The 12,943-nt window shown below is 62.4% G+C and overlaps 2 protein-coding genes across 9 annotated transcripts in view; one reads left to right on the top strand and one right to left on the bottom strand.

Annotated features, from left to right (window-relative positions):
* Positions 1-2,973, top strand: part of SPATA2L (spermatogenesis associated 2 like) — a 4,362-nt gene extending 1,389 nt beyond the window's left edge. Inside the window, exon 3 of one of the 2 annotated variants that reach the window (XM_059382393.1) lies at positions 1,066-2,973. In XM_059382393.1, the coding sequence (XP_059238376.1) occupies positions 1,066-2,004 (939 nt within the window). In that variant the 3' untranslated portion in view covers positions 2,005-2,973. The remainder of the gene's footprint in view (positions 1-1,065) is intronic. The other variant, XM_059382392.1, reaches the window with a different exon arrangement.
* Positions 2,974-3,049: 76 nt separating this feature from the next.
* On the bottom strand, positions 3,050-11,471 carry CDK10 (cyclin dependent kinase 10). 7 transcript variants are annotated; one of them, XM_059382383.1, is made up of 14 exons: positions 11,328-11,471; positions 8,722-8,880; positions 8,541-8,613; positions 7,802-7,873; positions 7,160-7,262; positions 6,920-7,001; positions 6,763-6,830; positions 6,067-6,182; positions 5,865-5,934; positions 5,034-5,093; positions 4,594-4,717; positions 4,380-4,519; positions 4,005-4,057; positions 3,050-3,716 (listed from the first exon to the last, which is right to left on the bottom strand). In XM_059382383.1, exons 1-14 carry the CDS (start codon positions 11,412-11,414, stop codon positions 3,619-3,621), a joined length of 1,305 nt encoding a protein of 434 aa, XP_059238366.1. In that variant the 5' UTR covers positions 11,415-11,471; the 3' UTR covers positions 3,050-3,618. The 7 variants fall into 7 exon arrangements, with proteins under 7 accessions (XP_059238366.1, XP_059238367.1, XP_059238372.1 ...); XM_059382384.1 differs by having other exon boundaries at positions 6,130-6,182; positions 11,328-11,470; XM_059382389.1 differs by lacking the exon at positions 8,722-8,880 and adding an exon at positions 8,053-8,210 and having other exon boundaries at positions 11,366-11,470.
* Between the last annotated feature and the right edge of the window lie 1,472 nt (positions 11,472-12,943).

The raw sequence follows: 12,943 nt of genomic DNA, 5'->3' as shown, positions 1-12,943 counted from the left end.
CCCCCCCCTGCCCCCCCCCCCCCCCCCCCCCCCCCCCCCCCCCCCGCTTTCTCACCCCACCCTTCTCTCCTCCTCTCCCTCGCCAGAGGTGAGCTCTGGAGCTCACTGCTTCATGGGGACACCTGGTGGTCAGAGGTTCTAGGCCATGTTCATTCAGATTAACAGGGTCGGAGGCACCCTCAAGCCCCAGGTCCACAGGTAGCCAAGAACAGAGCGGACAGGCCTGCACTTGGGGTGCTCCTGGGCTTTGGAGTCGGGCAGACATGGTTGGGATCTGGTTCTGCGTCCTCTCGGCTATGTGGCTTTGTGCCAGTTACCTGTGCAGGGCCCAGGTCTGCTGAGACGGGTAAAGGCAAACCCCCGGGGACAGTCCCTGCCCACAGCAGCGCTCCGTCTACGGGAGGTGTCCCCAGGAGCTGAGAGTTCTGGCATTTTAGAACTGGGAGTGACACGGGACTGTCCTCCAAGCCTTCCAGGCCCTCACAGGACTGCAGCCTGGAGGGCACTTTCCGAAAATCTGGCCTCCAGGGTTTTCAGCTCAGCCGCACATTAGAGCCTCCAGAAAGTACCGTGCTCCATCTACCGGGTAGAAAGCTTCACAGCTGGGAAGAACGACTGGCTAAGCTGTCCCAGTGGGGCAAGTCTCCCGAACAGGAAGAGGGAAGGTGGGGTTCAGAACAGCAGATGAGCAGCCCCATTTGTATCCGCACGACCCAACCCCAGCAAAGCCCCTGGGGTGACAGGAAGTGGAGACCCCAAGGGAAGTGAGATGTTCTGTTTTTAAGATTTGAGAGAGTGAGTGGGAGCAGGAGCGGGGATGGGGAGGAGGGGCAGAAGCAGACTCCCTGGTGAGCCCGAGGCCCCATGTAGGACCTGATGGGATCACAGACCTAATCATGAAAACGGGTCTGCAGGGGTGGGTCGGAGCGTGTGTTGGGCACCCCTTCTGAAGGGAGTGACAGCCCAGCCGGGAATGGCCTGGTTCTGTGGGGAAGCCAAGGCTAGGAGCCTGAGTGTGGGTCGGGTCTCGGGCGGGCTGCTGCTGACCAGAACCCTCCTCTGCAGACCTTTTCAGGGGGCTATGTGCATGTGCTCAAGGGCGCGCTCTCAGAGGACCTCCTCCTCCAGAGCTTCCAGAAGATGGGCTACGTGCCCAGGGACAACCACCGCCTCATGATGGCTGCCCTGCCCCCCGCCTGCCAGCTGGTGCAGGTGGCCCTGGGCTGCTTTGCCCTCCGGCTGGAGTGTGAGATCCTGGGTGAGGTGCTCGCGCGTCTGGGCACCAGCGTGCTGCCAGCTGAGGAGCTGCTGCAGGCCCGGCGGGCCAGTGCGGATGTGGCCTCCTGTGTGGCCTGGCTGCAGCAGCGGCTGGCCCGGGAAGAGGAGCCGCCACCTCTGCCCCCCCGGGGCTCCCCAACTGTCTACCGGACTCCTCTGGACCTCTACCGGGACCTGCAGGAAGATGAGGGCTCGGAGGAAGCCAGCCTGTATGGGGGGGCCTCCCCAGGCCCTGACTCCCCACCCCCCGAGCTGGCCTGTGGCCCTGCACTCTGGGAGCAGAGCGCCAAACTGTGGGGGGCCGGAGGCGGGGCCTGGGAGCCCCTGGGGGAGGCTGAGGTGCTGCCGCAGGCCGGCAGCCCACCCTATGGGGCGTTGGAGGAGGAGCTGGAGCCCGAGCCTGCGGCCTTCTCCTTCCTCTCCCTGCGGCGAGAGCTGCTGAGTCAGCCTGGAGACATGGCTGCCCCCCAAACCCCAGGGAGCCCCGGGCAGGCCAGCCCCCAGTCCCCTGGCTACCAGGTGCATAGCTGCCTAGCTCCGGGGGCCCTGCCTGGCCTCTGCTGTGACACGTGTCGCCAGCTGCATGCGCCCCACTGTGCTGCCCTGCCCACCTGCCGTCCAGGCCACGCACTCCGCCCGCTGCTCGGTGATGCCCAGCGGCGCCTCTGGCTGCGGCGTGCACAGGTGGACACCCTGCTCTATGATGGACCCGGGGCCCAACCTTAAGCCCAGCCAGGCCCTGCATCAAGGGCCTTCCAGAGACTGTTTCTGTGGTGCTTCTCTGGGCCTCATCACTCTTCAGGCCTAAGCCCCCGGCCACCCTGCCCCTTGGGGACTCCTGGGCACAGCAAGGTGGGGAATCAGGCTTCACCAGGCAGGAGGTGGGGTCCTGCCTTCCATGAGAAGCTCTCGCCTTGGTCTGGCCTGCTGCCTACCCCTGCACCCAGCATCCAGGCCTGTGTCCAAATGCGCTGCGTGGAGGAGTCTCCCCGCCAAGCCTAGAGCCAATGTGGGCCCCTCCTCCTCTTTCCTTCCCAGTCCCACTGTAGGGCCCAGCACTCAGTCTGCAGCTCTTGACCTGATCCCTACCGCTGTCCCTCAGAACACGGCTTCCCCTGTGCCCAGGAGAGATTCTCCTCACAGGGGTGTGTCATTGGGGGCCATGGAGCACCACTGTGGCCAGTCTGGGGTCTCTGCCAGGCCCACGGCTGACCTAGCCCCTTGCCTAATGATGTCCTAAGCCAGTGCTGAATAAGCTGAGGCCTGGCTTGAGACCGGCTGCACCGGGAAGTTTGGTCCACATGTGGGGGAAGAAATAATCTGATTTCAAAGCAGTGAGAAGGCTCCCCAAAAGCCCAGAGCACAGGCAGCGGGGGAAGGAGGCAGCTAGTGGAGCCTGGACAGGCTGCATCACTGCCCTCGCGGTGCAGTCAGGTCAGCAGCCCATGAGCCACCTGCTGCTGGCTTTCTGCTACACAGGCTCCGGCAGGCAGGGCTGGAGGCACGTGGGCCTCTCTCCTGAGAATGCTGTGTCTAGGGGTAAAGACGTGGCCACACTCTCCAGCAGTCACCTGCTGAGGCAGACTCTCAAGGCCAAGACAGGCAGGCAGAGCCCCTTCCCCTGGGAACTATTTAGCCACAGGACTAGAAGGAAAGGTGTGGCGCTTGGCCCCCACCTGCTTGTCCATCTCCCTTTCTCCCCAGCACTCAGAGAACCACCGTCATGTCACATGAATCAGAACATTAAAGTTCATTAAAAGACACAACCTGCTCATGCCTGTAAGAAAACCTTTTATCTCTTGGAGTTCCTGTTAGCACCAGCTTGTGCCCCTTCCCCTCTGGGCCTCAGTGTGGGGACAGGGACAACCTATCAGGTGGGATATGACCCACACCTGATCTCTCCTTCCCATTCTGAGTGCGCCAGCTCTCAGAATGCACCTGGGGAGGGGGGTGATGCACCACAGCCTCTCCCTTCCCCGGACAGATCCTGGTGATCAGCAACCATGCAGGGTCTCTGCATCCCAAGCCAGCAACAGCCACTGAATCGGGCCCAGCAGATGTTTCCTTCTGGGAAGGGAGGGTCCTGAGCTTTTACCAGCTGAGGCCATGGCAACAGGTGTCCAGGAGCGACCCGCCCCTTCAGGGCACATCCACCCACATCCACTCCCCATTCTTCTGGGGAAGGGGTATGATCAGCTGGAGCAGCGTGCTGGTCTCCACCCACTGGAGGGGCTGGATCCCAGCAGCCCCATGAGCCTGGACGGCAGAGGCCTCCCCGTTTGACTGCTGTTCACCGCTGGGCACCACGGTCGTGCCGGCCGAGCAGAGGGGCCCCACCTGTCACGGCTTACAGCGCTTGCCCTGACCCTCAGACGTGGCCGGGACGGCCCGCTTGTTGCGGTGGTGGGGGAAGGTAGGCATGAGCTCCGGCTCACAGGCTGCGGGGAGGAGTGCGTTTGGGTCTGAGAACCCCACTGTGCATCTGTGATGAACCCTGGGGTCCCCTTTCCCTCCACTCCCCTCAGGGAACAGTCTCTGTGGCCAAAGAGCACCCACATGGGCCTCAGCACACAGCCCCTGCCCGCCCGGGGTCTGCCGCACCACCCCTCAGGGGCTCGAGGAGCCGAGTGAGGCTGTGCCCCAATACACCCACCCCAGACAGAAAGGGCCACAAGAGAAGCCCCTGTGGGGATCAGTGGAGGTCGGGGGCTATGTGGGAGACTCACGCAGGGGCTTCTCCTTGAAGTACGAGCTCTCCAAGCCATCACTGGCCGTTGCCCTGCAGAGAAGGCCTCCATGTCAACAGAACCGCGGCTGCCACTGAGGCTGGTTTCCTCATACCCACCCAGCTCCACAGCCTCCGGCATAAAAGGCAAGTGGCCAGCAGGGGTCTGGGGCCCAGAAACAGATGAGAAACCCAGAACGGACTCCATGACCTGGGTGGGCAGGACCACCCGAACTGGGGGCCTGGTCCTCCATGTCTGTGTGTCTGTGTCTGGGGAGGGGGCATCTCTGTGGCAGCACGGCCGGAGTTCTGAAAACCCCTCCCGAGGGCTCGAGGTGGAGGGGTCCCCATTCCTAACCACAGGTCAGGTCAGCACCTTTTCTTGGGGTCGTACATGAAGAGGAAGTTGAGCAGGCGCAGGCCAGCCTCCGAGAGCCACGGGAACTTGTGTTTGAGGTTGTTGTACGGCTGCTTCCTCAGGCTGTACTGACCCACCAGGGGCAGCCTGGAAAACCCCTGCAGGGACCAGGAGCTGAGCATGGGGCTGACCCGGGCAGGGGGGCAGGTGAGAGCAGAGGCCAGGCACTCACTGGCCAGATGTTCTCACTGGGCGTGCCCAGCAGCTGCACAATCAGGTCCACCTGGTGGATCTCGGACGTGCCGGGGAGAAGGGGCTTGTGGGCCAGCAGCTCGGCCAGGATGCAGCCCATGGCCCTGCAGAGGACAGCAGGCCTTACCTCATGCACCTCTACTGAGGCCAAGGGCTGGGTCAGGACCGGGTGGAGCTTGGGAGGAGGTCACGATGGGACGCAACCCCGTCCCAAATGGCCCCTCTGGGTGACCATGAGGGCAGGGCCTTTCTTCTGTGGAAGCTACGTTCTCATGCTTCCTCTTGGGATCCCAGGCTTCAGCCCTCCCCCTCCTCCGGGCGCTGGGAGGCTGGCAAAGACCCCAGCCCTGCCCCTGCCAGCGCCCGTGGGACCCACCCCAGTCCGTCCCCCAGGCCCCGGGAGACACGCTCACATCTCACCACATGTCGATGCTGGTGGTCTGCGTGGTGGTTCCCAAAAGCAGTTCGGGGGCTCGGTACCTACAAACACAAGCACTCCCCCTTGTCCCCTGCAGTCAAGCCTGGGCCTCCACCAGCCTTCCTGACAGCCTGAGGCAGCCGGGGCTCTGGACGGCCAACCCCAGCTCAGACCGCCTCATTCTCTCAGCCCACCAATGGGGGCGACGCGCCCGGTACCAACAGCTTCGCTGGGTGGCTCCTCCAGGTCTACGTCAGCCCAGTGCGGGGACAGAGCTGGCTGCCGCATGGTGCGAGACAGAGGGCTTCAACACTCTATTGTTTTTTGTTTTTTTTTTTAAGATTTTATTTATTTACTTGAGAGAGAGAGAGCGAGAGCGAGCATGAGCGAGGAGAAGGTCAGAGGGAGAAGCAGACTCCCCATGGAGCTGGGAGTCCGATGCGGGACTCGATCCCGGGACTCCGGGATCATGACCTGAGCCGAAGGCAGTCGTCCAACCAACTGAGCCACCCAGGCGTCCCAACATTCTGTTGTTAACGACAACCCCGGTCTGTGCTTCTTAAAAGCACATGAGAAAAAACAACAGTCAGCTGCGCAAACCCCCCCATTCCAAAGACAGAAGCCGGACAGGGCTCAGAACCAGGCAGGGCCCTCCCACTCTGCCGCGATGTCGTGTCCCCCCGAGAGCCCCGCTGTCTCGGGAAGTTATCCTCAAGCCAGCCTGAGTGTGGGCGGCCGTCTGAGGCTCCACAGCCCTCAGGATCCTTGTGCTGCTTCAGCACGATCGCCCCCAAAACTGCCTCCACCACACACGCTCATCCTGAGGGACTCACCAGAGCGTGACCACCTTGGGGGTCATCGGCTTCACTGGGATGCCATAGGCCCGGGCCAGGCCGAAATCCGCTGTGACAAAGGCAGAGAGGCAGGAGAGGCAGTGTCACCCGGCGGGGTGGGGGGGGATGGTGGCGTGTGCGCGCTAAGGAGCTTCCGTGTGCGAACCAGCTCTTTGCCCTCAGGGGACTGGCAAGCACTGACCTGCTCCCCGCTCCAGGTAGCCTCCCACAGACACCGGCCACAGCGCCGGCACCCAGCACCCACCTGTCTTCACACAGCCCTTATCGGTCATGAGTAAGTTGGACACCTTCAGGTCCCTGGGACAGAAACCGAACATCAGTGATCCCCAGGACATGAGCCCCACAGGCACCTGGGTTGTCACCATCACGGGCAGACTCAGAATATTGTCCTATACGTCCCCTGTTGGAACTTGGTAAACACGGGGACGGTGAGCACTTAAGGCCAACGTGCAGCTGGAGGACCAGCTCTCAGGACCTGTCTCGGGCCTGACACCCAGTCCTGTGCCCGTTCCCCACCCAGGGCTGTACAAGCTGCCGCAAGACACAAGAAGCTGCTGCTTGCACAGTCCTGCCCTGAGCCTGGAAGGTCCCCTACTGTCCTGGTCTGTGTGACGAGACTCCAGGAGGGATCTGTCCACTGCAGGATTTCTCATAGCTTTGACTATGCACCCATCGTCAGCTCCCCTGGGGGGAAAGCCTGGATCTTGCCCCAAGGAACATTTACAGAACTGCACTGAGGCCGGGTCATTTCCTCTCCAGGGGCCAGGACTGGGTGTCTCGCTTCCCATGGGCCACAAACCTACCCTCCAGACACGCGTCCCATCGGGCCCCACCCTCCTGACTCCTGCCGCTCCTCCCCACCTGGGGCCCCTCCTACCTGTGGATGATGAAGTTCTGATGCAGGTACTGGAGGCCTCGGAGCACTTGCAGCACAATGCACTTGACCTACTCAAAAAGCAGGAGGCATCAGTTAAATGTGCCACAAGGTAGCTGGGACGATCGATGCCTCCACTCCAGGCCCTCCCGCCTCGCACCTGGGCCTCAGAGAAGGGTGTCGGCATGTTCTCCAGAAGGCTGGCCAGGTCTTGCTCACAATAACCCATCACCAGAAAGATGCTGCAAGAAAAGGGGAAGACACAGAGCACCCCTCACATCCTCCCAGGCAGGCCAAAGGGGTTGCAGGAGGCATGAATCTCGTGTGGATGGCGCACAGGGAGGAGACGGGCAGGGCAGGCTCGGCAGGGCCCAGTGCAGAGGACCAGCAGACCGCCTACCTTTCCAGGTGGTTCCCCACAACCACTTCCTTCAGCTCCACGATATTCGGATGGCGAAGGCGCAGGAGCAGGGTGATCTCTCGAAGGCTGCTGATGGGGACCCCTGCAGCCAGAGAGCCTCCTCAGTGAGCTGCAGCCCCTCCCGAGCAGGGCTCTGCCCACAACCTCAGAGACAATCAAGACCACCTGAACATGAACCTTTAACTCTTCCTTCAGTCAGTCATGTGAGACAGCATCCCTCTGTACTGACCACTCAATAGGACACGGGTCCACACGGAGCCCAGCCAGGCCCTGCCAGCAGAGGCAGCCAGAAAGGTGCTGGGGGGTAGAAATCAGGGGTGTGTGGAGCACAGGGCTGAGGCAGGGAGGGCTGGGTGGAGGGGTGAGGGCAGAGACAGAAGGTAGGGCCGCCACCACACGGAGGGGGAAGGCGAGCTGCGGGGGAGCTAAGGCCTGGAACACGGCGGTGGGGGCAAGGGGCGGGGAAGGACAGGAGAGGCCAGGCCAGCCTGAAACAGGAGGCCAGCCTCCCAGAAACAGGACCCCTTTAACCCTAACGTAGTGGCTCTCAAAATGAGGCGCTCAGGCCAGAGGTCAGCCTCGGAGAGCTGGCGCCTTTCTGCCCCTCCCACGTGGGCTCACCATCCTTCTCCTTGTCCATCCGAACCTTCTTCAGGGCAACAATCTCGTCCGTCTGGGTGTCCCGGGCCCGATCTGGAACGAAAGCTCATCCATGATGAAATCTTACTTGATCCCGCACCACACACCCTTATGCCACACAGGGGCCTCGTTGGGAACTCTGGGGGTTCCCCATTCTCTTCTTCTTGGTAACTGCATGTCCAGGGACACTAGGTCCCAACCGTGCAAGCCGCACTGCCAGCCCCAGTACACACATGCTCTCTGCGGAGTCCTCTCCCCTGAGCTGGGTACAGCTGGGTACAGGGTGCTAGTTCCAAGGAGCTTCCTCCAAGTTTTCCTCCTTAGAGTCAGGATGGAGGTCACCACTTTGCCTTCTGTCTGCTACGTTCAAGCAGCAAATAAGATACTTTATCTAGGAAAAAATGCTTCTTTTGTCCAAAGGAGGCTCTTCAAGGCACCCACGTGCGAAGCTTCCAAATCCTTATCTGTGTGCTGCACAGCAGCCTCCCCGCGGCTTCATGCCGCCGCCCCCGCTGCTTTTGGAAGCTCTAGGTCGTGCTGTAACAGTCCGCTCCGCTTGCAGCCACACCGGGAATCGGAGGCTGGCACTGGTGACCGTTACAGCACGGGTTAGAGCTCCCCGCACAACTTCGGCCCTGTGATGAGCGTTTGCTTCTAGCCCTAACACAGCTCCTGCTGGGACAGTCCCCTGCGCCCAAGGACGCCCATCTTGGCCACTTACACACAATGCCATAGGTGCCTTCCCCGATGCGGTTCAGCTTCTCAAACTCCTTCACGCTCCGACACCGTCCCAGCTGAAAGACAGGGGCCGGCAGGGCAGGGCTTGGGCAGCTAAAGGAACAACTAGAGAAGGATACTGAACACTTAACCCTAACCGAGGCGCTCACTTGTCCTCTGCTCACCAAACTAAGAGAGCCACACCCTTGGGCGCTCAGGTGAGAAAAGAGGCAAGATGCTACCGGGCCAGCAGACACTCGGGCTCTACCACACAGCCTTTTCCCTTCCGGTCCCACGGCCCAGACGTATGCTGTCCGCAAACGGCAACCGCTGGCCACATCTGGCTAGCAAGAATTAACAGGAAAATTTCATTTCCTCAGCTGCCATGTGTGTCGTGCTCCTCGGTGCCACATGGCTCATGGTAACCATCCTGGACAAGTCAGAAAGCAACATTTCTTTTTCTTTTTTTTCTAAGTAGGGTCCACACCCAACGTAGGGCTTTAATTCACATCCCCCCACAAGATCAAGAGTCCACAGAAAGAAACATTTCCACCGTCAGAAAAAACTGAGCAGCACCAGTCTGAATTATGCTCCAGAGATGGACAAAGCTTCCACCAAACGCAGCGGAAACGCTTCTGTGGCAGAGACTAACTGACCCCAACACCCAACAGTACTTCTTCCTCTGAGTTAGGGAACAGTCCGGGGGCACGTGGCTACCCAGCCGGTGGGGGTATTTCCCACCATTGTATTTTGCAGCTAGGCAAGTCCGTTTCAGTCCACTTTGGCCAACGGGATGTGAGCAGAGAGGACAAGGGCTTCGAGGAAGGGACTTCCTGATCAAAGGAAGTCGGCCGCCCACTCCTTTCCATCTCGGAAGCAGGTGGGATTTGGACCAAGTGCAGGTAGATCTACAAGACAGATAGCGAGTGCCTGGCCCTACCTTGTGGAAAATAGCTCCCTCTCCCTGGATGTTAGGGGAGAGAAAAATGGGAGAATTCTGAGCCAGCTCCAGGCCAGCACAGAGCCTGAATACTCAGGGCGCCTGGGGGGCTCCGTCGGTGAAGCATCTGCCTTCAGCTCAGGTCCTGATCCCAGGGTTCTGGGATCGAGCCCCACATCGGGCTTCCTGTTCAGTGGGGAGCCTGCTTCTCCTTCTGCCCCTGCCCCGCCCCTGCTCATGGTCCACCCCGCCCAAATTAAAATCTTTAAAAAAGAAGGCTGGACGCTTGACTGACTGAGCCACCCAGGCTCCCCTCAAGCCCACACTCGAGCCACTGCTTCTGGGGCTGCACTCCTAGCAGAAGGCCCGTATGCTAACATGCCTGCGTGACGAGGGACGCTTGCCTACGGACTGGACAGGCATGTCCCCTTGGCTAGAAGCGCATGCAGCAAAGCTCCCATTCCCGCAGCCCCTCCGGCCTTCTCCGTCATCAGCCTCCATCTCATTCCGTCCTACCACTCGGGGGACAGGTCGGAACCACTGGCACCGAGCGCCTCCCCGAGGGGGCTTTGGGCTCCTCTCGCCCAGTTCTTCCCCACATTCTCTCCCGGAGGACTCCTGGCGGGGCCGAGTCGCGCTGTTTCTCATCTCTGTGGCGCTGCCCCGACATTCTATGTTGGCACGCCAGGCTTCCCTGCCTCTCTGCACGTCAGAATCCTAGTCCCACGGACCAGCCCAGCAGAACGTCCTGCAAGCTGCCCCCAAGCTGGACACAATTCTTCCTCTGAAGTCCTGCTATTTCCGCAGCCCGACGCGCCACGCGGGGGTGCTCCTCTGGGTGTCTGGGCTCCCATCAGGCCCCGCGGTCCTGGGAATGCAGTGGGCACCTGCTGCATGTGGGGGGATGCACCATGGCCTGAAGAACGCCACCGAGCGTTGGTGACCCTGACCCGCCTCTCAGAACGCCAGGTACAGCCCGGCCCAGCCCCCAGAGCTCCAACGCCGACTCCATACCCCCAAGCTTCACTCTCCCCGCCCTGTAACCGCCGCTGACCGGACCACACGCCAGGGCCGTATGCAGAGGCCTGTCCACTGGCCACTTTGCCTTCTGTCTGCTACGTTCAAGCAGCAAATAAGATACTTTATCTAGGAAAAAATGCTTCTTTTGTCCAAAGGAGGCTCTTCAAGGCACTCACGTGCGAAGCTTCCAAACCCTTATCCGTGTGCTGCACACCAGCCTCCCCGCGGCTTCATGCCGCCGCCCCCGCTGCTTTTGGAAGCTCTAGGTCGTGCTGTAACAGCCGCTCCGCTTGCAGCCACACCGGGAATCGGAGGCTGGCACTGGTGACCGTTACAGCACGGGTTAGAGCTCCCCGCACAACTTCGGCCTGTGATGAGCGTTTGCTTCTAGCCCTAACACAGCTCCTGCTGGGACAGTCCCCTGCGCCACGGAAGCGGCCGGCTCCCAGGCGGGGCGCGGCCCGGCCCATTCACAGCGCACCAGGAGAGCAGGCGGCCAAGTCGACCCCAGACCCCCGACCAAACCCCCCAGAGCCCAGAGCCCGGTCTTCACAGGCAGCTGGCCACGGGACAGCCGCGGGGTCGCCCTCGGCCCCGGCCCCTCGGCTCCCCAGTCCCGCAGCCCCGGAGCCCCTCGGCCCCCCAGCCCCGGAGCCCCCCCAGCCCCGGAGCCCCCCCAGCCCCGGAGCCCCTCGGCCCCGCCAGGAGCTCTGGGACGGTCGTTCGCGCCCGCGTCGGAAACCTCCACGCCTTAGCGCGACACTCAGGAGCCCCAGGGGTTCCAGGCCCGGCCTGCCGCCGGCAGAGCGCCCCGAGCGGCCCCCGACGCACCCTGTGCTCCGGAGGCACCGTGAAGAAGCCCTCCTTACGGATACACTTCAGACGGATCTGCTCCGGCTCGGACTCCGCGTCCCCCATGCCGAGCGCCGCCGCCGCCCCCCACCGCCCGGGTGCGCAGGCGCGGACGGGATTCTTCGGCGCCGGCGTGTGACGCACTTCCGGGGCGTTTCCCCGGGCGACGGTGACCCGGGTCCCCTCTCAAGACCCCGGAGGGCCTCCGTCCTGGCGGGCCGCTCGCGCTCCCGAGGTTCCCGCCTCGTCTCGGTCTTCGGCGCGGGCGCGTGAGGCGGCGGGCCGCGGAGGAACGGCCGCCGGAGGAGGAGGCCGGTGGGCGAGGGCGGCCCGGACTCCGCGCTCCGGGCTGGTGCGGGTGGAGCGCCTGCGGGCCCGGGCGGGCCGACGAGGCGGGCGATGCTGGAGGCCGGGCGCGGGGAGGGGGCGCGGGGAGGGGGCGCGAGCGAGCGGGGGCGGGAGCTGGGCGGCGGCTGGGCGTTCGTGGTGCCGGGGGAGTCCACCCCTAGAATCCCTGGTTCCGACCTGTCGCCCCTGCGCTCCCGCCGTCTTCGGGTTCGCTCGCGGGCCCAGAGTCCGGGACGTCCGCACGTTGCCGCTCGCGGTGCTCGGGACGGCGGACCCCGCCGAGTCGGACCTCGGCTTCCCGCACAGCATTCGGCCGCGGCTCAGGCCGGGAAACGTGTCCCGAAGTACAAACAGGGGGGCTGAGAACGGGGCACGGAGCACTGCCTCCGACTGGAAGGACGGAGCGTGCAGCCTGCGCACCGTCCGAGGATCGACGCGCGCGCCCACGGGTACCAGACGGGGGGCCTCGGACTCCGGGAGCGGCCGGTGAGGGTGGAAGGCCAGCAGGGGTCCCTGAAAGGCCCCTCCCTGGCGCGTGGGAGCCACAACCCCAGGAGGCTGTCAGCTCAACGCCCCTCCTCCCACAGCAGCTCTCACAAGGCCCCGCGGAAGTTGGAAGTGCCAGGTCCGACCCCTGCCCCAATTCCACATTCTTCGTCTGGATCGTCCAATACTCTGGGTCACCTTAGAGTCGGGGTAGGAGCTCTTGGGCCTCTCCTGGTGACTGCACTTCGCCCTTCTGGGACTTGATGCCTTGAAAGTGAGTCCCCAGAGGCCAGCCTATTTTCCAAGTACAGGGGACATTCTGAAAGACCCCTCTCCTAGAAGATAGATAGGATAACTAACCGCTTGTTTGCTTTTCTGTGAACCGCTGGCTTTTAGGCGTAAATTAGGTTATTAATTGCTCTTTTGCCCTTCTGTAACCGCTTGGCTTATAGAAATAATAGAGACGCCATGATGGCATTCCTACCTTCCCCCTTCCTGTTCCCCCTCCCTGCCTCTCTCCTCCCGCGCGGCGCGGGCCCTCAGAACCAATCAGCCTGTTCCCCCTTCCCGCCTCTCTCTTCGCGCGGGGGTCCCCAAAGCCAATCAGCAAACTCCACGTATGCCTTTTTCAAAAGTTCTGTCAACCAATCAGTTGCGCCCCACCCAAAACTTGTTTGTACCTGTCTATAAAAACCCAGGACCACCCCAGCCTTGCCCAGCCGGGTGTGCTCAGCTAGCAGGAGCTGCTGACCACCCGCAGG

The sequence above is a fragment of the Mustela nigripes genome, chromosome 17 (assembly GCF_022355385.1).
Source record: "Mustela nigripes isolate SB6536 chromosome 17, MUSNIG.SB6536, whole genome shotgun sequence".
NCBI classification, from domain to species: domain Eukaryota; kingdom Metazoa; phylum Chordata; class Mammalia; order Carnivora; family Mustelidae; genus Mustela; species Mustela nigripes.
This window is presented reverse-complemented; position numbering and strand designations above follow the sequence as displayed.